The sequence below is a fragment of the Argiope bruennichi genome, chromosome 1 (assembly GCF_947563725.1).
Source record: "Argiope bruennichi chromosome 1, qqArgBrue1.1, whole genome shotgun sequence".
Classification (NCBI taxonomy): domain Eukaryota; kingdom Metazoa; phylum Arthropoda; class Arachnida; order Araneae; family Araneidae; genus Argiope; species Argiope bruennichi.
The window spans coordinates 114,494,102-114,521,945 of record NC_079151.1 but is presented as its reverse complement, the minus strand read 5'-3'; the positions used below and the strand labels follow the sequence as shown (position 1 = coordinate 114,521,945).

The window sequence follows — 27,844 nt, the reverse complement described above, 5'->3', positions numbered from 1 at the left end:
GAACTATTTAATAGAATTTATATAATAAAACATTGTCATTTAGTTTTTCATTTCTAAAACAGGCATTTGATAATAAATTATTAAAACTACTTATTAATGAAAAATGTTGAACATATATTTCTTATAGAAAAAATTATCCTTTAAAAAATGTAAAGGCATAACAGTGAAAAAAAAAAGAAAAGAAAGAAATAATGGATTAGTAAAGCAAGAGCAGTATTCAAAAATCTTTTAATTGAAATAAAAAAAAAATAAACTATTTGAATTTCAAAACAACATATAAATGTTTGATTAATTAAGAAGAAAATCATATAATGGTAAAACGTATTCTTCCCCCTTCCCATAAGTTTTAAAAATTCATTTTTAGTATTTATGTAAAGGTATCTGATATATATATATATATATAATATTGAAACCCAAATATTCCTACTAAATCCATTTATAAGTAAGCTATCAAAATAATTAGTAAATTAAAATGATACTCAAATGTATTGATAGAAGTTTAATTAAGTTAAGCTTGAAAAATCTACACAAAAAATTATTTAAGAATTTAAATTTTGCATACTTGTTCTTTGTAATATAAATTTATAAGGTTATTCATATCCTTTTCTTTTTTATTAGCATTAAATAATCAGTGTATTCATTACAGATAATGCCAAAAAAATCATATATGGGAAGGAAATTCTACTAGATTTAATATTTAAATGATATGCTCTTTCAGGATCAAATAATATTTTTTCAGCAACTAAATCAAATCGCATTTATCAAATCTTCAATTTTAGTTCGTAATTGGTTTTCATTTCTCCTAAATATAAATATAAAGTAATTTGAAATTTCTTTATACTCCTTTTTCATATTGTTAAATTTTTATTTTTATCTCTTAACCCACTTTTTGAATTAGCTGTTCCAATATAATAGGACTTTATGAATACTTTAATTTCTTTTGTTTTTAATTATTTATTTATTTTTGTTTTTCAAGCCAAAATTAAACAAAATAAATACCATTTTTATCTATATAATAGCTGTGAATATATAACCTAATTCTGTACAGGTTTTAATTTTTCATTGAAAATTATGCATAGCTACATATCACTAAACAGATCAACTTTTCATTTCTACATTGAAACTTTCATTGGAAAATAATAAATTAGCAGTTACTATAAGTTTAGTTATAAATAAATATGAGAAATGTAGGAATCATTTAATTTTAGTATGATTTTTTAAATATGATTTATTAATTAAAATTAATTTTTCGATCCAAAAATTCCTTTTAGATAAATAACATATTAGCTGATTGTTTTATTTAAATTATTTAATGTTAATTTAAAAAGTATAAAAATGTAATGCAAATATGAGTTGCTGTACAATGTGGAATTAATTTATTACTGTTCAGAAATAATTTATTTGCTAATAAGTTTTTATTTGGAAAAAGAGAAGGATTTGTACTTATTATGAGTATGTGAAACTATGTTCATGATTAACTAAGAGTTAAAAGCATTGCATTTTTCCAAAAAGTTCAACCTTATCATTCAGAAAAATTACATATGTATCTCTTGTTGTATAAATTTTGGAGTATATATATCTTCATGGATAATTTTTAATTGTTGTCATTTGTTGCCAGTTTCTTTTTATGCTCATTGGAATGAAATTTTCATACTTTTTCCGAGTTTTAAATATGTTTTTTTTTTTTTTTTTTTTTTTTTAATATCTACCACATCCAATTCATTTAAGACTCAAGTATTCTAATTAAAATATTATTTTTTTCCAGAACTCCCCAAACTGAACCCATTGTCTTTACCAGAATCTTTATCTATTAATTCTCGAGCAAGGCTGCTATGTGTAGCTTCTTCGGGAGATCAGCCTATTGATTTTCAATGGCTGAAAGATGGTGTACTTTTATCATATGGGAAAATTGAACAATTAGATGAATGGACATCTTCTCTTACAATTAATCCTTTGAGCTTAGAACATATTGGGAATTATACATGTAAAGCTTCCAACAGTTTTGGAACGAATTATGTTACTTCTCCCTTATTTGTTACTGGTAAGTATGTACAATAGTAGTATTTCTTCTCTTTTTCCTGCTGAAAAAGCTCTATTAAAATGAACAATCCTTATTTGCATTTATTATTATTATTATTATTATTATTATTATTATCTTAACAGTCCATACGATGGAAAACTAGAAATTGTAACATGATCAAAGCCATTTAACTAAATACAAGATGTGAAAAATACTGCGTACCCAGCTAATAAATATATATTTTGTGGTACAGTGATTTTTTTAAAATTATTATTATGAATACTTTATCATTATTGCTTATTTAAATGCATTATATATTTGTAAAATTGTTGGAATATATAGCTAGTTAAGTAGTTAATGCTTAGGAGTAAACTTATAATATTGGAAATATTTTGTTTTAGATTTTAGATTTTTAAAAGTTTATATTTAAAAAAAAAAAAAAAAACATTGTAGAATTTCAGGATCTTCTTATATACGATTGATTGCTTTAGTATTAAAATTAACATTTATCATGAGTCTGCCTATTTATCGGAAGTTATGGCTTTTTATTTGTACATTAACAGTATTTTATAAAATTGATTATTTGTTGTGTATATATGCAAGAAATCCTTTTTCAGTCAAACTGTTCCTTGTTTATATTACATTGATACCTCCATTTTTTTTCCTCCATGACTATCTCACAGCTCTCTTTTTGGGGCAATGGTTATAGATTTATTTGTGTTGAATAGTTTTATTAAAATATAAATCAAATATTCATGTTCTTCTTTTCTAAATTTTAAATGTTTCTGTATTTTTATAAACATATTAAATGACTTTTTAACATTATAGTTAAATGGATTTCAAATTTGGTTTTACTGCTACAAGCAACATATTAATTCTGTTTCAAAATTATAATAATGAAAATCGAATGAAGAATATAATTTATTATTTATTTGCCACAGTTATTTTTAAATCATTGACTCTTCCTAGGTTAAAATTGTGGTTAAGCAATAATCTTCAGATCTTACATATTGACTTAAAAGCAAATAATCTTTTTAAAGATGCCAGTTTTTTTAATGATATTTTGTCTTTTATTAGCAAATTAAATTTTAAGTATAAATTGTGGCATTAAATTATTTTTTGAATTGAGTTCATTTTCATTGTTTGTATTTTCTTAAACTCATTTTTGGAATTTAAAACATGAAATTGTTCGTTCCTGGTAATTCTTTCTTTTTTGCATTGAGTAGAAAATAATTTAAAATAACTATTAGCTTTAGAAGATTTCTGATTTTAGCCCCTATTAGCTTTAGAAGATTTCCAATTTTTTAGTTTTCTTCTTAACCCATTTGTGCACCTTACACTATCCTTATCCTTTCTAGAGGATTAAATTTATATTTAAGAATTAGACAATATATTTTATAATTCATTTAACATATAATTTTGATAATGTAGTATGATGCATGAGCACAAAAGAATCTTAAATTTCCTATTTTTGTAGTGAAACATTCAAAGCACTTTTTCAACTATTAAATGTAAAGATTCTAATGTGTAATCATATTTTATTCTCATATTTTATTATTATCTTCATAAAATATTAAATATTCAGTTTATTTTCACTCTGTTTATGCACCAAAATTATTTCAAATTCTGATTTTATGTTTGATATCTCATTCATATTTCCCCAACCATTTCTTCATTTTTTTGTAGCAATTATTTCTTGAATTTATTAAAAATTTGAATAAATTGAAGATTTTAATATTTGTTGAAGATTGAACCAACTTCTTATCAAAAATGAGTATCTGTAAATAAAATTAAAATTTTTTTCTTTCATATTTATATCAGCTTCTAAATAAAAATAAATTAAGTAGTGTTTCTTAATGTGTAATCATATTTTATTCTGAAGATGTTATAAATTTTATTTTTAAATAGGTACTGTTTTGTCAAAGTAGGTTATTTATTAAAAAAACATTTATTTTTACAGCTCCCCCACGATGGGTTATCGAGCCTACTAATCTGCAGATTCGAGCAGGAAAGAGCGCAATTCTACATTGTAGTGCAGAAGGCTCACCTAAAGTAAAGATTTCTTGGAAGAGAAAGTCAGGTAATAGTTTCAGTTCACTGAATTTAAATATATATATATAATGTTTAAATTTAGTGTTTCTAGTAAACAAAATCCAGATTTAAATGAATTTTGTAAATTTAGTATATTTGTTTCATTTGTAAGACTAAAACCTTTATTCGATTTATCATTGTATGAAATTTCTCATCACATTAAAGAAATTTCAACTGAGTAAAAGTTATATTTACAAATATATATTATGTTAAAATTTTGTATGCACTCTGAATGTTGTCTTAATTCTATATATAATAATTAAGATAAGAAAAATTATTTCATTTATGTCAAATGAAAAAAGCTATGTCTGATAAGAAAAGTTATGCCATTTTTAAAAATTCATGTTATATTGAAATTAAAAAAAAAATTATTGCTTAAAAGATTTAAACTGATTTTAACATTTCAATTCATATATGAAATTTATATATCCAGGATGCCTCCCAAAAGTGGAACAAGCAGTTATGTCTTCAATTATTACATTTAGACATATAGTTCTAGTTACAAAGTTTTATGAAATTAGCTACCTAAATATATGGAAATGTTTTGCTTTCAGTTGAATGTAACTTTAAAAAGTTAAAGATTAAATTTTCCTATAATCTCCATAATAAAAAAGTGTCAGTGAGTGAGATATTTTTGTTACACTGATCTATAAAGATAGAAAGTTTCATGCTTCTTTCTTTAAAAATTTTTCATACATTGAAAGGAAATTTTTTTGAAATAGATAATTTTTCTATTCAGTCTTTCAGTCTTCAGATCAAATCTCATTGTAATTTCCAGGAATTATATACAAATGAAAAAGAGTATTAAATGAGCAGAATCGGAAAATAATAACACATCTTTTGCCATCTATACAAAGTTGCATCCTTTAAATAATATTTATTTTTGTGTGATCTATTTCATCTTTTGTGACATAAAGTTGGGATTTTTGAATTTGACAGCAAAGTTTTATAGAATCATATTATGAATATGTCAGAAACTAACCAATATATTACGGAACAAAATGGGGATAATCAACAAACTTCTAAATATTTATAGAATATTGCTACTGATGATGAACCACTTACATTTAGAATAGATATTTATTGCTTCAAAAGTGATCATTTTAAAGATTAATGTTTTTTTTTTAAATCAATTAAAGCAACATTCCTCTGTTCATATTATATTTCTCAGAAAGGAAGAATGTGATTTTATCTGAAGCAGGTCCCAGCTGTAAAGTTCTTGATTTCAATCATGTATTTGTCCACTGTTGCAACCTTCCATGAACTTCATGAATGTTATATAGGTGCTAGTAATAAGATTAAAATATTTTCTATGTTGTCATTTTTGGAATGTTCAGGCCTGAAACAACTGTTTGTTTTCCAACATGAGGGTAATTTAAAAAATAAACCAAAATGTCCATTTCTGTATCATTTGTATAACACGTCATCTCCCACTTGATATGCTGCCTGGTTCTGACCACTTCCTTAAAGGATGATGAGAAAAATAATTAGAAAATAAATTTAAGAACAATCAGATTCTTATGCATGATAAATCTTGTGCAAATTGTATAATTTAATGTTTGAAAGCACTTGCTGAATTATTACTATAATTTGAATACATAAAATACACACAACACCACTTCATGCCCCTGCAACTATAACTCTCTGGTTATTTAAACAGTGTAATGGGCATGAAGTGAGGGAGACATGGAAAGACACCCCTGTCCTATCCATCCCTGTGACTATTGTTCGACGTCTAACACTTATTGATTGAAATTTGGTTAGGGGATTTTAATATTAGACAAAAGAAAGCCGAAAGCAATGAGCTATTTGAAATAAAAAATGGCAAGTAACTTTGGCTTGTAAAGCAAACCATCAGAGATAAACTGAAAACTTGTGCACTTTTACATAAACAGGATGATCAAATATTGAAATGATCGATTAAAAGAATATTGCAGCTGAAAATTAGAAAATAAGGTTTATATTCTTCTACATCTTGGACAGCATTAGATTACATATAACGTAAATTGTCAGCATTTTGAAATGCACTATATCATTCTTTTCAAAAGTGCACAGTTGCAAATAATGAATATTATTTTTTATTTTCTTATTGAACAACCTATTATTTCTCTGGGATATCTTAAATTTTCAGTTTCTGTAGTTTCTCTTCTGTTCCTTATAAAGTTGAAATTGTAATTGTCATTATGATGATTGTATGTTATATTATTAGACAAATATTTGCTTATGACAATTTTTTGGTTTAGAATAAACTTGCAATTTTGAAATAATTATATCCATCTAATTTTATGAGTGATCACTCAAAATTTCAAAGAATATTTCTGAAAATTATATAAACAGACATGTAAAATTTTGTGTGTGCATAGTTAAATGTAAGATAAACCTTTTACTACTTGATTTTTTTGCATACAGTTTTCCAACTTATTTAATGGAATTTTGTAATTATAAGTGTATGCCTATGCTATTAGAGAAACAGAAGCTTGTTACACTTTTTTTGCAATACTTTGTTTGTTGCTTGTGTTGCAGTTTAGATTGAATTTAATGATAGAAATATGCTATATTTATTTTGCAAAATTATTCTTTTGTATGCACTTTGTAATCAGTGATAGTTGTGAATTATTAGTTTTTTTATGAATAAATCTTTAGTTAATTGCATGATTTAAGATACAAGTGAGGCATGGAGAAATAAAATGTTGAATTTCTGGTATTGATAATTTAAAAAAAAATTCATTTGATGTATTTCATGATTTTAATATTCATACATCGTTCTATTTTAAGCATTATTTATTGCCTGAAGATCTAGAAATATAATTGATTGAAAATTCCAAAATTCTGCAATTGAGTAAGAAGGTTGTGTATCATTCTATCTTATTCATGCAATCTTTAATTACTTTTCCAGGACCTGAAAAATATTTAATAATAGAATTGATTTAAATTTTTTTTCCTTCTTTTTTCCCCCCTCCTTTGTGCATAGAATCTCAGCAAAATCTTGTAAGTGTCCTTTCTGGTGACAATTTTCGTGTATATGAGAATGGAAGTCTATTAATATCCAATGCACAAAAATCGAAAAGTGGAACATATGAGTGCGAAGCATTTAATGGCATTGGAAGTGGACTGCAAAAACGAATAGAGTTGATTGTATTTGGTATGTATACTTTTCTAAATTTATCTAATATTTTTATTTGTCTTACATTTTCAATTAGGATTTTTAAAATTATAAGATTTTTATCTACTTAAATATGCATCATCATATTCCCTTATAAATTCTGTTTAATTATTTGATAAATCAGAAAAGTGATGAATTATACTTGTATTTCAGTAAGTATTTAATGTACTTTTAGAGAAAAGAAGGATGGGTTTTAGAGGTTTCTGTCTAAACTTAACAGTTTACAATTTAAAATTAAAGTGTAGAGACTTAATTACAGAAATTTTTAAATTCCGTTACTTTCATTTTCCTCATCCATTTAGACATTGATAAGATGGTATCTTCTTTCTTATCTGAGTTTTTATTTTTTTCCAGCTAAAAGTTTATCAAGCACTTGGGATGTTTATAGATTCCATATAATTTGTTTACTGAAGTGTTACATCAGCTAATGACAGTTTTCACTTTTTTAATATTAAAAAGTAGTAATTTGCATATAGGATGCACAAGGAATTCAACAAATTCTCATTAGTTTATCATTTACATTTACATTTTAATTTTAACCTTCAATATAAACATTCTAAAAATTATTTTATAAAGACAAAATTCAAATACATTCAATAACAGCAAAGGCAGAGTTTCCTAAAGATATTTTGTTTCAATTATTAAACTGCAAATCATATATTCTCTTGTCAATTTTCTCAGCAAAAAAGTTAGGGATATCAGAATAAAATTAAACTTGGGTTGATCAAAATAAGTGACAAACTGAAACTGACAAACAATGAAACTTTCTAAAAGTTGATCATTTCAAGCTGTTAATGAAATAATTTATAGGCATATGAATTTAAAGTGGCATAGTATTTGAAGTTAGAAGCTATGGAAATTTGGAGATTACTTATATTTTGTGATTCTTCTGCCTTATTCACTTCAGTTTCCTTGTTGTATCTGTGAGTGGTGGGCATGGTATGGAATCTTATTACCCTCAATGCCAACAAACCAACCAAGAAGAGCCAAGTTATATTTATTACCAACAAATATAACTTGGCAATTACTGAATATTTCAACATTCTGCAAGTAGTAAAGCTCTTTCAATGGTGTGCTGTTGATGCTTTCTCAAACAAAATTATTAGAACTTTAAAAACTTGCAATTGTTTTCACAAACAGTTTTTATTTGCATGATATACAGCCTAATAATTGAAAAAAATTATTGCTGTAAATTTATACCTTTTGTTTAAGATTTTAATAGAAAAAAATAATAACTGAAATAATAATATTTTTAATAACAATTCCTTTAAGCATAATTAATATGAAAATTTAATGTTTGATTGGCTCAGAAATATTATATTAAGTATTATTCATTATACAAATCTTTAATTGCAAAAGCAATGAAATTAATTGAAAAAGAAATGAAATCATTAAATATTTTATGACTATGTGATATTATTATTATTATCCTCTATGTAAGTATTTCATTAGTTGCAAATGATGAAAATAAATAACATCTGCTTCAAATTATATTTAAATAGTTGTTGGTTTTTTTGTTTTTTTTCCGAGGAAGGGATATATATACAAAAACTTATCAGCCTATAACAATGTTTTTATTTCAAAAGATGTCATATTTCAATTTATTTTTTCTATAAATGCAATTTAAGTCCACTTTTAAAATCATTCTTTTTTCATTTTATATTGAGGGTTTTACCAAATTGTATTTTTTAAAATTAGTTTTTTCAAGCTTTTCAAGAAAAAATAACTAATTTCATAAAAATTTTTATTGGAAATACAAAATCCTAATAGGTTTTTTTTTTTTAGATCTCCTGGCCAAATTTAGATTTTAGTCTTGTGCTTGTTTTAAAAATGGATATAGTTCTTTATAAAATGTTAGAATTTCTCTCTGGAATGAATGGATTCTTAATTAGGTTTTTAGTTTTATTATAGGATTATTTTCATATTTTGTAAATTTTTAAATATTAATGGACAAGGCAATTTTATTATTTAGTAAAAATTGTTTTTATTGTTAAAATGACTGGTATTTAAATTGTTTATAGTTTTTTTTTATTTCAACCAATTAAATAATAAATAAAAAAGTAGAATATAATTAAAAGTTGTTTTTAAATGCCCCTGAATGTAAATGCATCTTTCTTTGAGCTTAGATTTTGGCAATTTATTTTTTTAATTTTATGTTTCAGTTGAGTAGTTTATATCAATTTATCACAATGTGTTTTGCTATGTTCAAAAAGTATGATGAATATCCATTTTAGAGTTCCAGTTTTATTACTAATAAAGATTATGTTTACTTAATTTTAGCTCAATACTATTATATATATGGCTGTACCTATATATGTTGTTATATTATAAATATAGATACATCTTATCTTATGTTATAGCTTAAAAAATTTCCCTTTAAATTAAAGAGCATTGCAAAATATACCCACTGAACTACTACTATCTTCATTCAGCTGATCAAAATTATGATTTGTAGTCGTAATATTCTTTCACATAGATTATGTTAAATTATTTCATTGCTATCATTTGAATGTTGTTTATCAATGAGTCATTATGCAAATGGAAAAAAAAATATTAAATTTTCTTTTTCACATTAAATTTTTTTCCAGAATCTCCCACTGTTGAGCGAATTGTTGACCATGTCATTGTCGAACGAGGTCAGACTGCTTATTTGTCTTGTTTGGCAAGAGGTGATCCACCATTGTCATTTGAGTGGTTGAGAGATCATAGGTCATTAAGTGATAGACCTGGAGTATCTGAAAGGTGAAGAGTTTTTGCTTGCAAAAAAAAGCTTTCAATTATATATTTCTATATATTCTAAATTTTGATGTGTAGTAATGAATAAGAATTTGTATTTCATCTTTATAAGGCAGTTAAAGTGCCATTTTTCAAATTTTACAAACTATTATGTTCTGTGAAATTGGTAGATATATTTATTTAGTATGTCATCTTAAATACGAAATAAATATCATAATACATTTTTTGTGTATTATTTTATTCATTTACTGTATTACTTCCCAGCTGCATTCATAAAATATTAGTTACAAATAGTTTATATAAAATAAGCGTTTCAGATAATTCTGCTGTATTTGAAATATATACATATATAAAATATCAATTTTGGTTTCAAACAAAAGTTTGCTTGAAACATCTAATTTTTTTTTGTCTTAATATTTAATTCTATTTTATAAAAGATTAAGATGTCTGGCCAAAATTAGCACTCTGATTTTTATAACATTTTTTCTCCTTATAAACTTAAGTTTTCTGTAAAAGGTGAATAATATAAAGTTTTGTAATATGTGATGGGTTTATAGTATAAAGAAAAGATATTCAAGTTAGAAATGAGATCAATTATTTTTTTAATTGAAGTTTATTTTGAGGAGTAATAAGTTTATGATATTTGTAAAATATGTACTTGAATCATGGATGTGTACAGTGTCAAATTATAACTGTGCATATAGTTCTAAACTGGATAGAAATATGAAATGAAGTAAAGAGGAGATCATTCATTATCTATATTCCTAATACTTTTTTATAAATAATATTATTTTAATCAAGAATGTTTTTGAATCCATGTTTGTATATTTCTTAGAATTCTCTGGGGATAAATTTTTTAAAATTAGGATGCACAGAAAATACAATTTATCGTCTGTTAAGAAAAAATAACTCAATTGATTTTTCTTACCTTATAGACTTTACACATCTCTGGACAGTCTATTAAAATCATGTATTTGATTATTTCTTATAGAATAGAAAGCTAGTTAAATTTTTCTGTATCTTTTATTTAAAAATGTTTATTCTCCTCTTTTTTTCTAGGATATCATTTTCTGAATTGCCTAGCTTAGAAAATACCCAATTTACTATTGCCATTATTAACGCCAAGCCAACTGATGAAGGTTTATATTCATGCTTAGCAAGAAATGAGTTTGGATCTGATGAGAAAGATGTCCGGCTTATGCTTGTTGGTAGGAGAAATTGTGTGTTACTTTATTGTAAATAATATTCAATATAGAATTGTATAATTCAATTGTCATAGCACATAGTAAGCTATTATGTTAACATTAGAATTATTTGATGTAATATATTATGAATGTGTGAATGTGAATGAATGAGTGAAATTATTACTTTATATCTAAAATAGAAAGCAATTTTAGTCCGATATATCTTATAGTACTTAAATAATTGCCCCAGGCCAATTTTGTTTTATTTGAAACTTACATTAAAAATGATTTGCTCCTCCTTTTAAATTAGACTAAAATTTAAAAGGAAGTTTAAATATTTTAAATCTTTGGAAGAAGCATTTTCCTTTTTTTATTTCTTTCATTCACTCTCCCCTCACCTCCTCCATCTTCATAGATATTGAATCATTCAATATCTAATCATATGTAAATAGAAACAACCAAGATCCATTGCTCTCTAGATTTTAAAGCAAAATTCAATAAGTTTGGAAGTACTTATTATTGCAAGCATTTTTTTTTTTTTTTTCATTTATGAAACAATTAAGTCTTCTGTCAAATCAAGAATTACTAATATTCACCTTGTATCAATTTTAAAATTGATCACTGTATAATTGATATTCCCTGAATTAGTAAAAATGGTCCCAGAAAAGAAATGTTGAGCGCCAGAAAGAAAACATTAATTTTACTCTTGTTAGTTGTACTTTTTTTAAGACTGTGTTCATAATAAATTTACTTTTCTATACAAATTCAAGTCCACAGAATTTAAATCTTGCTATCATCTTTGAATTAAACACTCTAGGTGTTGCCAATATAGATGCACCATACAATGCTTACATTTTTAGAACTCCAATGAACAAATTTAATTTAATTTTTTTAAATTAAAAAAATGGATTTTGGGACTTTTTAAAATATATCTAGTGACTTTTTGATATCATCTGTTAATTTTTTTCATTGAATGCAACAAAATAAATGAGCACCAAAAAGTAGAATATGTGTTATTTAATATAAGTACTTAAAATTTTTCTGTTATTTCTCTGATATGTTATTGTCTTTTGAAGCAATGTTATTTGATATTAACCATTTTTTTTAGCTTTGTGTAATAATTAATTGATTTTTGTTGATATTTTAACAACAGATATATGTATTATTTTGACTGCATTTTTAAAGAATAAATTATAAACTTTCATGATTATCCTTTTAAAATAAATTTATAACAGCTATGAGACTATGAGAAAATTGAGAGTCTGTATACTGCATATATAAATTTGTAAAAGATAACAGTATTTATTTACTAGTAATTTCTCTGATTACTGAATATATTTTATTGAGTTGAATTATTTAGATGGTGTTTTAGCTGTCATCATAGACCCACAACTAATATGTTTTAATAAAAGAATATACTTTTTTAATATGCTTTAATTATAAAAAGAAGCATTGTAGATGAAAAGAACATGCTATTCAAGAGGTTAACAGACCTAATATGAGTGGTGCAAAATTCATGTTTAATTGTAAATCGGAACTTTACTCTTAAAACAGGAAACATTTCAGGTAATAATATAATGGAATCAGTTTAAATCAATTCAGAGCAGTGTTTCTGATTATAGTTTTAAGATTACTTGAAAAAATATAATTATTTTGTCATTAACATATGCAGCAATTTATAATTTTATTAGCATTATAGAATTTTATATTTTAAATGTAGAATAGATTTCCATCTTTTATAGCTCATATATTGTAGTGGATTTTGAATGATTGAATGGTAATTAAAAATAATATTTAGGACCTTGTCACTTCATGAAATAAACTATAATGCATTGTTTATTTTTTATTTTGGTTCTTGTTTATATTCAATATCATTTTTATCATTCTTGAGTTGATAGCTATTTATAATTATAAATATAGTATTTTAAAAGCGTATTAATTTATTGTGTTTTAAAATTTTATAAATTTATGGTATTTTAGAATGAAAATTTTTTTTGTGTGTAAATAAAAGTTCTTAAGATTCATTTGTCAAATCAGTTTCCAACATTTTACATTTTCTCATCTCCCCTCCCCACCCCTGTCTTCTAGATACTCTGCTATTGCTTTTTACATAAAACTGATATTAGCTTATCCATATTATAAGGTAGTTGTATGATTATAAAATTGAATATTTCGATGACACTGTGTCAACATTCTAATTTTATTATTTTAAGGTTTCATACTTTGGAAAAATTACAGTATATGAATTAAATGGATAGGTAATAACTGATTAGAAATAAATAAAAGAAAAGCTTACTATAAGCAGTGTATTTGTTGCAACGAATATTGACTTTTTTTTTTTTTTTTTTTTGTCTAACAATATAAGGGAAAACTTTTGGAAGGTTGATCAAGGTGAATGTATGAATCCTACTGTCATTGAAATTTCAATAGCTATTTTTCTACTCTATTTTAATATATATGTAAAATCAAGTTTAATATCAATACTCATTTTGTTTTTAATTTAATTATTTCCGCATCCAATATATAAAAATGCTACCTTTTTATTTTTACCTTGCTAATTAAAATAATGGGTAAAGGAGACATCATAAGAAAATTCTCTTATGTTTAGAATTAATTCATTTCATCATCATTTCTTTAAGTGTATAGTATAATTAGTTCTGGTTTTTTTTTTTCCTTATTAATTTGAAATTCTTTTATTTATTAATTTTGTATCTTTGATTTTACAGAACGACCAAAGCCTCCTCAATTTGTTGAGGTAGCTGATATTTGGAGCAGTAGTGTTCGTATTAAATGGCGTCCTGCTGACAATGGAAATAGTCCCATTCTAAGTTACACTGTGGAATACTGGAGAAATCCAGGTATATATGATATAAAACATGTTTACAACTTTTGCAAATTTTATTAATTTCTTTTATGTATGAATGCACCTTGTATATTACATGAGTTTTAGTATATGATATATAGTTAATCTAAAAAGTATTTGTACAATAAAACTATTGTTGAAAGATTAATAATAACGCTCAATGGGATATCAAGTATTGAAGTGAAAATTTCAAAGACTTTGTGATGTTATATAATATTTAGAACTGCGTGTTTAATGTATGTTGTTGTTATTGTGCATAAAATTACTGAAATACATTTTTCTTTTCACACTAATGATAAATACTAAACTATAAATTATTTTTGAAAATATCATTCCATAGTTGATAATCCATCATTCTGTTAATAATGATTCAAATTTTGGGATCTAACAATATTCATGCAATGCCTCATAAATATGTTACCACCTCTGTTTTTACTGTTTCCAATTCTGCATTTTGCTGTTGACATGTTGTGAGTGTATATCTGCATTTAGTTTTCTGCTCAGTATTTATTTTCCATCCAGTAAAAAAAAATATTGCATTTGTTTTCATCTGTACAGTTTATTTTTTCTTGTACTCTAGGCTTTATTTATATATTTCTTAGTGAAGGATAGTTGTAACTTCAGATAATTTTCACTCACACAGAATTTGTCGTTTTTGGTATGGTTCTGGTATAGTTGCATTGTTATACTAATGTCTTGCATCAATTTGGAAAAAAGTTGACAAAAAATTCAATCTGCATTTTTGATTCTCAGATGGCTGTAATAAATTGAAATATATTAATCTTAATTAAATTTTATTATATCACTACATTGTATTCTTTAAACCAAAATTGTACAAATTAAACCTTTTTTTTTTTTAATAAGATTTTCAAAAATTGTTCATTATTTATTTAGGTGGTCATTGGAATATAACTGTTTCAAGTTCATCTACAACAGCCATTCTAAGAGGTTTGAAACCTTTTACAACTTACAGCTTTCATATTTGGGCTAGTAATAGTGTTGGAGATAGTGATCCTTCTCAACAAGGCCAATTTACAACTGCCAAAGAAGGTATTGCATCATATTTTTTCACCTGTTTATTTTTTAAACTGTTATGACTTTCTATAAAAAATTTCACCTTGTAATATTCAGTTTTTTTTTCACATTTTATTCATTGATCAATTTCATTTGACTTTAATAAATATTTTTGAATAACTTTCATTTGCTTTCACTCTAAAAGACTGCTGTTAAACTAATAAATTTATTCTAATCTGTAAACATAAAATCAGAAATATTTAAGTTAATATTAAAAAAATTATTGATTTTTTTATATCTTTTTTCTTTAAAATATAATATTTTTTCTTTTATGATTTCTATTGAAATTTTAGACATGAATTTCAGTTTAGGTGTGAAAGTTTTATAAAGAGTATTCAGAACAATTTTGTTTTGAATCTGTTTATTTTAAATACTTTATCAAATGATTTTTTTTTCTATTTGAAGAATATTTATGAAAATAAAATTAAAGAATTGCTTTGATATTTTATTCAATTCTGCAAAATAAATTATAGTATATATAGACATATCCAAAATATGATATTTGAATTTAACTAAATTCTTTAAGATATACAGAACTTTTGATGCATAATTTTTTCATATTATGTTACTTGAAAAATAATTGTGGTTCATGTAATCTGAATGATGCAAGAAAAAAATTTCTAAAATATTATTCTGTTCTAAATTTTTAATATGAGTGGTTTTTTTCTGTCAGTTTATTAATTTTTTTGTACTGTACATTAAAAATTTTGTAATGCATTTTTCCTTCATATAATTTCAGAACCCTCTGCTACACCTGTAAATGTTAAAGTGGAAGATAAGGGATCAAAGTTTGTTAGAATATCATGGGAGGTAAATGATGCTTTATTAAAGGACATTTGTTATTTGTGTATTTTTTTATATTCAGAATATTCGAAGGACCTGTATTAGATTAATTAGTTTCAGATTAATATTTGTTAATACCAGTAAATTTTGTCAGCTAAAAACTAAATAATATATATATTTGAACTTTAAGAAAAAACAAAAACACAAGAGAATTTTTGCATAATGTATCTGAGATTGAAAATCATCATAAACTTAAAAACCTTATTCTCTTGTGATAAATTCTTGGAGTGTTATCACATGATATGATTTACAAGTTGATGAAAGTTCGGATATAACTTCAAAAATAAAATGAAAATAATAAAACCATCTTCTTGTTTGCTAACTTTTTGATTTGCCATATTGAATGGTTTCTCATTTAATGACTTTTCAATTTTATTTCTTTAATGACTGTACTCTTGCAATGAAGATTTTCTTTTATGAAAAATATCTTAACCTTTAGTGAGAAATCTTTCTAAGCACTGAATTTACTAAACTTAGCATGAATTACAAGTGTATTTAAAGTATGAGTATCAGTAAAAATTGTAAACAAAATAACATCTTTTTCCAGCCTGTGATATAATTTTTGTGGCCTTCACAGAATAAAAATTTCTTTTATTTAGATTTGCTTTTATTTAGATTTTATTTTAATATTTTTAAAAAGTTCTAAGAAACAAAAAAAAAAAAAAAAAAAAAGACTTTTAATTCTTTTAGAAATTTTTTTTTGCTAAGATTATTTAATACTTGTAATGAAACTATATTTATTTCATTGATTATTTATGAATATATTGATATTTTGGCTCTTTTATTCTGTACATACTATTATTTTTCAATGAAATTATTCTAATATGTAATTACTTTTATATAACCTTTTCAAAATAAGTATTGTTTTTTTGGTCAAGAATGAAAATTTTTTATTCATCTCTTGCATTGTGAAATTCATTAATTATCTTTTACTCTCTGTTAACCATCTTTACACCTGCCTCTTCCTTTTACTGTTAGTCTGATCACATGCTAAGAATTACTAGAATCCTATTTGGTATTACTTTGCTTTTATATATTCCCATCATTTATGCTTTTTTCATTTCTTTCCTTTGTTTTCATAATGTAATAAAATCTTTAAATTCAAGTTTATGATTTTTTTTTTTCTTTTTGCTATTTGTACTATGTCATGCAACTCAAGAAAAGAAAGAAAAAAAAAGTGGGGAAGGGAAATTGACTAAAATAGTATAATATGTAATTAGATTTTAAGTAACCCTAGTAACATGGGATTATGAAGTGGAATGAAATAATTTCAGTAATCTTTATGAAGTTGACAAATAATTAGAGCACATAAGGTGCAAGACTTATGTAAGAAGAAATCCATTTTGGATTTTTTGGTGATAATTGGGCTTTTAATACTGTAATTCTTTGTTAATATTTTAAGTACAGTACTAAATATTAGAATTTAAATGTTTGATTTAGTAAATGAATATCTTTTACATGTAGGTAGTTCCAAATTATTTTGAATGGCAAATAAATTGAAAGAATATATTGCATAGTATTTTCACTTTCTTCTATCCTAGTGGATAAGCATTAAATCGAAGAAAATAATACTAGCAATTAATTTTCATTAGATATTTATTTGAATTATGAGATAAATAAATAGAATATTTCATTTTATTAATCATATATATTGTGAAATGTATATTCTTTTTTCCCCCTTTCTTTCAATTATTTTTATCAATGTAAATGATTTCCTGTGATCTGCTCTTAACTTCCATATGTATCACTATTAATATGAACTTTTTAATGGTATAAATAAGTGTCATACTATAATTTATATTTGTAATATAAACTATGGTTTATTTATATTTAAAATAGATTATTTTAGTAGTTTTTTTATGAAAATATTTTCATATGTAGTAGTTGATATGTCAAAATACAGTTGGAAATTTCTTTTTTATTAGCCTCCACCTCAAGCAGAATGGAATGGAGAATTACTTGGCTACTATGTTGGTTACAAACAAAAAACATCAGATCTGCCTTATACTTTCAACACTGTTGAAGCTGATGAAACAAATTCTTATCATTATATGTTGAGGGGTTTACGCCCTGGCACTGAGTATTTGATAACTGTCCGTGCATTTAATGAAGTCGGAAGTGGCCCTTCTAGTGAAGACATTTTGATCCGAACACATGATAAAGGTTTGTTCTGCTTTTATGTTATAATTATCTTTTAATTAATTTTTTTGTCATGGGGTGTTCTATGTCATGATTAATGAAATAGTTCATTGTATCAAAAGTATTTAATGTGTATGGTAAAATAATTCTTATAATTGTCAGCTTATTTTCTAATATGGATGAGAACAGTTCAACATAATAATAACCACAACATCACTACAGTTGATCACATTATTAGAAATAATTTAATTAAAACTGCTAGGTATCATATAAAGGTTCTCCAGAATTAGTCCATTTTGTGTGATATGTGTTTGATTAAGCTATGAAATATTCCTTAAACTATCATTCTAAATGTGAATTAAAATAACAAAAACTATGAACGTTTTCATCTATCCCAGCACTACAATGATTTAAAATGGCAATTAAATAAACTTAAATTAATTTAATTTTTTAATAACATGATTTAGCAAATCATAATTTATTTAATAATTGTTTTAAATTAAATCACTGTTGTGTTATTAGAAATTCTAATTTTTCTGTATTTAAAATTCATGTCTTTTATAATGATTTTTTCCCAATATTCTGAAACTGTCTTGTACAAACCGAACAATTGACATTATGTGGATCATTATATTGATACATATGGGCTTTTGTGTGTATGTGTGTGGGCTAAATCTCATTACAGGGCTTCTGATAAGTTAATAATTCCTAAAATGGATCCAGCAGCAACTTTTTCTCCCTATTGCATATAGTTCCAAAGAAGAAAAGCAGGAATTGGTGATCTATTGGCGATTCCAAATTAAGAAGGATAAATATGCAAATTCTTGCGCTTTTGCTTTTATTAGTGAGCTACATGAGGCAAAAATAATTTTTCGCATTGACTTTGAAATACTTTTCATCAACTCCAGTTGTTTTTGAATATAATTAATTGTAACTGCTATTTGTACCCCATTTTGTATTTTCAAAAGCACTCGATACAGTTTGGTTTATGTAATGTGACTAGCACATTTCAAAGATTTATTAACAAAGTAACTCAAGAGTGTTGAAGAACATATTGCTAATTTGTGTTCTCTTTTTCAAAATTTAGTTGCTATCATTTAACTTTTAAATCCTCTATATATACTTTCAGATTGTATAGTTTTAAATTTTTTTAGATTTCACTTTTTCATTTATCTGTGAAGTGTATTAAGTCATTAAAAAGTTTAAAATATTAAATTAAAGACGTTTGTTTTAAACATATTAGAAATAGTGTGCATAATTGTACTTACATTTTAGATTTCCTTTATTCTAACTGAATTGAGTTTCTGAATTTAATTTAAAATTTTTTTTTATGGAATTCTTATTTACAAATCAATTTCTTTTAGAATCTTTACCTCATCCAACACTTCTTATACAAGATATTGGCTCCACCTTCATTCAAGTGAAATGGAATACAGTTGATGAATTTAAATCATCTATATCAGGTAATTTATTTTGATACAATACTTTTTACTTTCAAAGTTAACTTATTCAATTATTTTAAAAAGGAAGTTCTGCAATTTCTAGAATAAACCAGATAAGAGATAAAACTTCATATATCTGGTAATAATAAATGTGTTTATATCAATCCTTAATCAGTTATATAGGTATGTCCTTAATCATTTATGAGGAAATTTTAGGAAAACTTTATCTTAGTCTTTTAAGATTCTCTAAAATTTCTTCCTTCATTTTTATTCAGATTTCCTCATTATGTTTCAAAGATTCATTCAGATTATAACAGTTATGAACTGCTATAATGATCTGTAGTAAAGGCATGTTAAAGTAATCAAGAACAATTTGTGTGTGCACCATCTTGCTGCAGTAGAAGCTTTAATTTAATAATAGCCATATTTTACTTTTAATTTTTCATATGTACAGGTAGTTAGTACCTGTTTAATACCAAACTGTTATACCAAATACTGTATACTGTTAGTTCCAAAATAATAGAGACTTCATAAACAAATACAAGAATTTTTATTAATAAGACATATGGCATGTAATACAGCTTGGATTTGCCTGGAAATTGAATCATACAAGTGCAGAATAGTGTTTTGAGGAATATTGTACCATTCTTCAATCAGATGTGAAAGTTCTGAGAGAGATGCCAGAGGAGGATATGGATTCTGGATTGAACACTCTGAAATAGACTATAATGATTCGATTATATTGAGATCCGGAGACTAAGGAAGTCATGGTTGATGCTTCACTTCATCCTTGTGTTCATCAAACTACAAATAGAAAAGTCTCTTTACGTGAATAGGGGCATTATTATCTTAGAAAATTTTATCTCCTTCTTCTAGGAAACAAAGTTTGCATCATAGGATGGACCTGGTCTGCTGAAACTTTTTTATACTTCTCACCAGTGATCCTTCTTATCAGGTTTACTGTTGGGCCAACAGAAAACAAAACATTATAGATCCACCTCCATACCTGACTGTTTTAAGAAGACAATCACAATCTTTGCTTATGCAAGTTTCTTCTCCAAATGTTTATATATTCTTTAGCGGGATAAGGTGTGAAAGATGAATCATGTGATCAAGTAACTGTCTCGCATTTTTCAATTGCCCTAGTTTTGTGGTTATTGCACCACTGTAGAAAATGTTTGGTATTAATATCTCTGTTAAGTGGCTCGAGAATTGCTGCTCTACCTTAAGTTTTCTATTTATGAAGGTGCTTCCTAACGCTAATTTTTGAAACTGAAGATTTCATATGCTAATTGAGCTCTGCCATCACTTTGGCTGTCATTATTTTCTTTTTCGACATTACAATTCGCTTCAATATCAGTGAGTCTCTTTTCCTCAGTTTCTCCTCCCATCCATTATTTTGCTTTGTTAAGTTTGTATTATGGTGCTGCTTGTGTGCTGTCATGACTAGACATCATACCTCTAGAAATGCTTGAAAGCTGGGATGTTTTGGTTACGACTAGCTATAGTCAGACTTCTACAGTCTGGCCTCTTTGAAAGTCTGTGAAGTCTGCTATTTTATGCTTTTGACAGACAAAAAAAAGACTCATATTATATTATTAAAGCTGTCTCTTACTATCATAATTATATATGTTTTGTATTAAAAAGAAACAAACTGAAAGCTAGGATTATATTAAATTTGAAAAAAATATGGTATAATTATATCCACATGTACATTTTTTATTATGCAATCTAAATAATTGATGTAATTACGAATTAATATTTCAGATAACTAGCTTGGTAGGAAAAAAGATGAAATCTGTAATACTAGGAGAGTTATTTACATTGAAATTATTCTATTTCAAGCTTTTGGCATTTATTTCATTATTATGCTTTATATGAAAACTATAATATATTCTACAATAAAACTGCATATTTATATTTTATGTAATTAGCTATCTTAAACTATGTTTAAAAGATTGCAATTATTGAGGTTGATTTATATTTTTTTTTTATTTCAGGCTATACCATTCACTATCGTAAAAATGGAAATAAGTGGAATGAAATATCCATTCCAGATGCTTATCAGCATGCTTATACACTCACTAATTTAGATCCTGCTGTACCTTATCAGATTTATGTGACATCTCATGGCTATACCGGAGTGAGTGAACCTAGTGAAATTGCCACTATTCGCACTTCCCCAGAAGCAATTTGTAAGTATTTCATTGTTTGTTTATTGATTTGAGATTGTTTTGTTTTGTTCTGTTCTGTTATGATACATATATTCTTTCATCTTTTTCTAAACATGCATAGTTAGTTATTAAATCTATTGTAATGGAATTCATTTTATTACAGTTCAACCTACTCCTCCTTCTTCCCAAGTTCAGCCTGCTGCTGTAGATGATGTAACCCAGATTTTATATATAGTTGTTCCTGTTGCAGTGGCCACTGTTATTATTGTGATTGTCATTGTGTCAGCTTGTGTTTATGTATATTCTAAAAGACCTTTGCCACCATTACATACTTATGGAGGTGAGTTTTCATCTATTCACACCATTGCCTGCAATTTAATATTTCAATTTTTCTCTGAAAAGTTAATGTTGTTTCATAGTGAAAAATTCCTCAGTTGCAACTGTGCACGTTTGCTGTGTTTTGATGATGGAGGAAGAAAACATGACTTATTTCATAGGAATAAATTATATACTCTCAGAAAAAGGGAGCAAAAATATGAGAGTGGGTAAAAAAGTTTCTGGCCTAACAAGGAAAACAAAAAAAATTCTGTGTAATGATTTTTATATTTTTCAATGTAGTCTTCTTCCAAAAACATACACTTCTTCCAGCAGTGCGGCAATGCCTGGATCACCTTTTTGTAAGAACTTCCTTCTAAAGCCTCAGAGTAGGCATTCATTGCTGAAATGACTTCGGTATCACAACAAGGTTTCCTTCCAGACAGAAATTTTTTCATGTTGGGGAAGAAGTTGTAGCCCACGGGGACCATTTCAGGAGAACAGGGTGTATGAGGAAGAATTTCAAACTTCAGTTCATGAAGTTTTCCCATCACAATAACAGCCTTGTAGACAGGAGCATTATTCTGATGAAACAAATTTGGATTGCAATTTATCCAAAAGATTAGCGTAGTATTCAGCACTGATAGTCCTGCCTTTTCCTAAATAATCCAATAAGAAAATTCCCTTAGCATCCCAAAAAACTGCTGCCATAACCTTTCCAGCAAATGGAGCATTTTCTTTTTTTTGGGGGGGGGGCTGATTTGCCTTTCGCTGTCCACTGTTTTGATTGCTATTTGGTCCCTGGAGTATAGTGATGGATCCATGTCTCATCCACAGTAAGGAAGTGCCGTAAAAAAATCAGTTTGAATTGCATAGCTCTGATATCGTCATGCACTGCAGCTTTGGATCCAAGGGAGCAAACTTTGTACCCATCTTGCGGACAACTTTCTCGTACCCAAAATATCGATTAAAAAAATATATGTTCATATTTCGGATATACCAAAAGATTGGGCAACCTCTGTCAATTTCAATCGGTGATCATTCATAATATTTTTGTGAACTTTCCTAACGATTTCATCTGCAGTGACTAATTTTAGTCTTCCAGAATGCTCCGCATCCAGAGTACTTGTACAACCACATTTAACGTCTACAAGCCATGTTTTAACAATTATAAATGAAAGAGCAGTTTAACCAGTATAGTATCTAGCTAAGTTTTAATATCTGTTGGAGATAAGCCTTTTATGATAAAAAGATTTTATTACAGCTCGCACTTTAGTTTTCTCCATACTCGGCTAAAAACAAAAGAAGAAAATTTGAAAGTGGCACAGTATAAAAACAACCAAACACAAATCTTTTAAAATATGCAAGAAGTATTAAACAAAGATGACACTTTGAAGTACTTTAGTTAAAGCAACTCCGAGAGCACCACCTTTAGGTGAGGCCGGAAGCTTTTCATCCCACCCTCGCAAATTAAGATTTTTTTTTCTCTTTCATTAGATTTTTTCCAACCTAATTTATTTCTGATGAATTTGGGCTAATAGAATAATAATTACAATAGTAGTCAAAATTGTGGAATTCTTTTGAAAAAAGTAATTCTTGTAGTTTTATGGTTATTAACAGCAATTTTATTATGAAAAATGCCATAAGATTATATCATTTTTCAAGATAGTTTAACTAAGAATTAATTAGTAATTCCTGTAATGGATATTTGTATTGTAATAGCAGTTATGACGAAGAATAAGTGATATAATGGCATATACAAAAATTCTCACATATGGCAATTAATATTTGGTAACCTTTAGCATTCATTATGGCCTTGCAACACCATCCCATGGAGTTGGCCAATGCTTTTAGTTCCTTAATTGTTATAATGTGATTGCATCAGTAGATTATTGCTTCAGGTAAAGAGTTTTAGTGCTGTGTTGCCTCGTTTAGCAATTTTTTTTAACTTGCTTAATAGATTTTTAATTAATTTAAGGTCTAGTCTATTCCCAGATAATTCCAGTAGTCTTTGTCTTGTGATTGTCTTGAAACAAGTTTATTGGTAAATGATATGGAGCTAAGTCATGTTGAAATATAAATTCATCATTATCTGGGGAAAGATAATGTTGCAGAATACAGCAGTTTAGGAATGAATACTTCATTTATGTATTTTTGGGCATTCTTTTTCCTGTTAATCACACAGATTTGGTCCACACCTATTGCTATCATACAATCCTAACACTGATTGAGTGTTAAACAGTATGTGTAACACAATCTGGATGGAGATCCGTTCTTCTCCTTAAGTATTTCATACTATCACTATTTTTTTTTTTAAAAAATAATAATAAGATTATGGTCTCATCACTCCAAATGACAACTTCAGGTAACATCAGATTTTGCGATTTTAATCTTTTTAACTATTATTTAAGATATAAAAATTTCTTTTTATCGTGGCAATAGTAAATTTTATGCACCATTTTTTCATCAGGATATTTGCCTTTATACTCTTGTTCTTTATTTCCAGAATTAGTTCATCTGATTTTTATCATTATCTTTAAAATAATTTTATTTTCAGTGAATGAGTAATTCCTGATTTTGTTTAGTAATTAGTAATGTATCATCAACTTTCTAACTAAAAAATTGTGCAGGAACCACAGGGGGGGGGGGTTAATAGACATCACAAGTGAAATTGACATAAGAGAAATACTGTCTTAATATTTCACTAGGGCATTTTATTTGAGAAATCATTTATATATTCTTTAATTATAGATCTACATATTATCGTTTTATATATTTATTATAAGTTCTCGTATTACATGTTATTAATTAGTATTTAAATTTACTATTATTAAATTTACTTTACTTTAAATTTAAATTTATGTTATTAAAGAATCATCTGTGGTGGTTTAATATATTGACTGTTGTCATTTTTAAAGATTTGCCTGCATCAAAGAATTTCAGCTATATGCACACAGCGCCACGTCAGCGAGATATACCAATTACAATATCTGGCAACAATGTTATGAGGTATGGTTCACCATACTCTACTGTGCCTTTGACTAGACCAGAGCAGGAGGATGATGAACCAATTTATGAATCTGTTGTTGGTGACACTTTGAGAAAAATCAAAGAAGTATGTAAAAAATTTTCCTTTATTTAATTTAGGAAGTTTAGTTTTTAGTTTTTCTTTTATTTTGCATTCCTAGGGCTTATTAATTTTTTGTTTTTGTTTTTTTTAAAGATTATTATTATACAATAGCTTTTTAAAAAATTGTGATGTTAGAATTGTATGTTTAAATTATCTGAAATTGAATTATAGTATATATATATATCTTCTCTTTCAACGTTTCCTTCCCCCATACAAAATATTGCAAAATATACAAATATATGCATAGATTTAACCAGCAAAAATTCTACCAGATGTATTATCATGACAGGAGAAACTGGATGGGCAAGTCAAAGAATCTAAGACAGAGTTTAAGGAAAGAATAGATTCTTAGAATAAAATCTAGGAAAAGTCAGATTATATATAATTTTTATGTAGGAGTATATGTGATTGCAAATACAACATACAGAAACAAGAAGAAATTTCTGAAATGATCTAATAATGAAAAGATCAAAACAGCATATCTTTCTACACAGACTGCCAAATGGTTCTTTATCAAACTATGTTATTGACAATTATAGACCAAATGAATAATCTCTCACAAAGCAGGTTCAAATCTTGTTGAAACGTTATTATTACCTTTTTCTTTTAAGTTTTAAATTTTTATGTGCTCATATGGGAAGTTAACTTATACTGTAGCCTACTTCACCGTCATAGTAAATTCTTCTCAGCCATGTGTCACATTTGCAACCATATATTCTTGTGTAAAGATGATTTATTTGCATGTGACTCACTGAGTATTCTGACTTAATTATAGTATTCAGAAAATAGAATGCCATAAGAGATGCTTGTTAATTTTCACTACTCATCTGTATTTATTGACAGCTTGTGTTCAAAAAGATATATCTTTTATGAAATCCAATTAATCCATTAATTAATCAAATTAATTAATTAAACATCCCAGTGCCCTTTTGTAAATGAAGAGAAAATAGCTGCCTTTTATAACTATGCAAAAGACGTTTTTTTTTTTATTCTATTTTTTTGTTGCAGTTTCTGATTTCTTTATATAAAGTTTAAATGTAGAATTCTTTAATACTTGGGATTTTTTTCCATGCCATTTTGCATTGAATTTCTAATCTGTCAGTTATATGAAAATTCATTGAGCTGTACTAAATATTTGATTTCACAGATTTTCATTGTATATTTTCATGAACAAATTTTATGTTTAAACTGAACTTCATTTTCAAATATTTCATAGGAAATAAAGCTTAAAGCAAATATGATTTATTTATGAAAAATGTTTTATTTTGCAATAATTTTAATTGATAAAAGTAGTATGAATTTTATATCAATGAAGCTTACCCACATCATTCACTAATCAGATAACTTTTTAAGGAAAAGGATGAAAAAGAAACAGTGAAATATTAAAAATGTAAATTGATATCTGTGTCACAAAAAGAAATAAGAACTTTTAGTAAGTTCAGTAATTCTAAATGACTAAAATTATTCCAGTTTATTATATAAGCACAATATGCAATATTATTTCCAAAATTAGAATGTTTTATTATTTTTTTTAATTAGAATGTTTTTTAAGTTTTATTTTTTTAATATTACACTTTTTTCTTCTTTTTATAGCGTTCCTTTGATGATGATTTTAAAATAAGCAATGCTACCATTGTTTAAAATATTCAGGTGCTGATAGTTTAATTGGGTAATGTCTATACTATCTGTGATCGTAATAATTTCTGTAAAGAATTTATTGAAAAAATATTTATCATTGTATATGTTTTTTTCTGATTGTGTACATATATGTTTGCATGCATCTGTGCTGTGAAGTAAGCAATTCATTCTCCTAGGTCTGCTTCATAGATTTAAAGAAGCTTTATATATGGATTGACAAAGGAGAATGACCTTTTTGAATATGTTTACTTGCAAGATAAAATCATTTTATAGTTTTATTCGTTTCGCCTGACCGAAATACAAAATAATTTTAAAATTTTCAGAGAATTAATTAATAAATAATTAAATTTATGAATATTCATAATTAATATGATTCATAGTTTAAATTCAGGTTTATACTGCTTAATAACAGTATCTCTTATTTACTCTTAATATTCTGATTTGCTTTTCACAAAATTTAATTGTATCAAAATTTACATATTCTATTTTATTATATATTTTTAATGTATTATTTGATAATATTTTTTTCTGCAAGAAGTGTCCAAGAGATTGATACAATATTATATAACTAGTCAATTTTTCAGATTAAAAATAAAATATTTACTTCCTAATTATTTGGAATTATTACTTATCTGTGTAATTGTAAAGTCAATTCATGCGTCAAATTGTAAATAAATAGAAATATAAAATTTTACCATTTCAGTTATATAGATTTAATAAATTATTTTCTTAATTTTTTTTAATGAATAATGCAAAGTTTGTCAAAAACTAAGTAAAACTTGTAAGGTTTTTTTTTAAAATCATTTTTTTCACAATTTCTGCAACAGGTATATTTTTTAATACATATTTTTGCTTTGTTTAAAAAATGATATTTTTAAATGTTCAAAAAAAAAATAGATAAATGACTTTATTGTTTAAAATGCATCTCATCAAATCTTATCTGTTATACTAATGGATGCTTTTGAATTAAAAAGAAATAACCCTATTTGTATATGTTATATTTTCATGTATATAAATTTGAATTTCGAAGCT

General features: G+C 25.9%; 1 protein-coding gene across 1 annotated transcript in view; it reads left to right on the top strand.

Annotated features, from left to right (window-relative positions):
• LOC129967733 (cell adhesion molecule Dscam2-like) overlaps positions 1-27,274 on the top strand; it is a 29,798-nt gene extending 2,524 nt beyond the window's left edge. Inside the window, exons 2-15 of the mRNA XM_056081907.1 lie at positions 1,766-2,041; positions 3,981-4,100; positions 7,083-7,253; positions 9,863-10,016; positions 11,070-11,218; positions 13,921-14,052; positions 14,952-15,107; positions 15,871-15,941; positions 17,900-18,137; positions 19,478-19,576; positions 21,556-21,750; positions 21,893-22,069; positions 24,963-25,159; positions 26,768-27,274. Of these exons, the coding sequence (XP_055937882.1) occupies positions 1,766-2,041; positions 3,981-4,100; positions 7,083-7,253; positions 9,863-10,016; positions 11,070-11,218; positions 13,921-14,052; positions 14,952-15,107; positions 15,871-15,941; positions 17,900-18,137; positions 19,478-19,576; positions 21,556-21,750; positions 21,893-22,069; positions 24,963-25,159; positions 26,768-26,815 (2,183 nt within the window). The 3' untranslated portion in view covers positions 26,816-27,274. The remainder of the gene's footprint in view (positions 1-1,765; positions 2,042-3,980; positions 4,101-7,082; positions 7,254-9,862; positions 10,017-11,069; positions 11,219-13,920; positions 14,053-14,951; positions 15,108-15,870; positions 15,942-17,899; positions 18,138-19,477; positions 19,577-21,555; positions 21,751-21,892; positions 22,070-24,962; positions 25,160-26,767) is intronic.
• Positions 27,275-27,844: the final 570 nt, after the last annotated feature.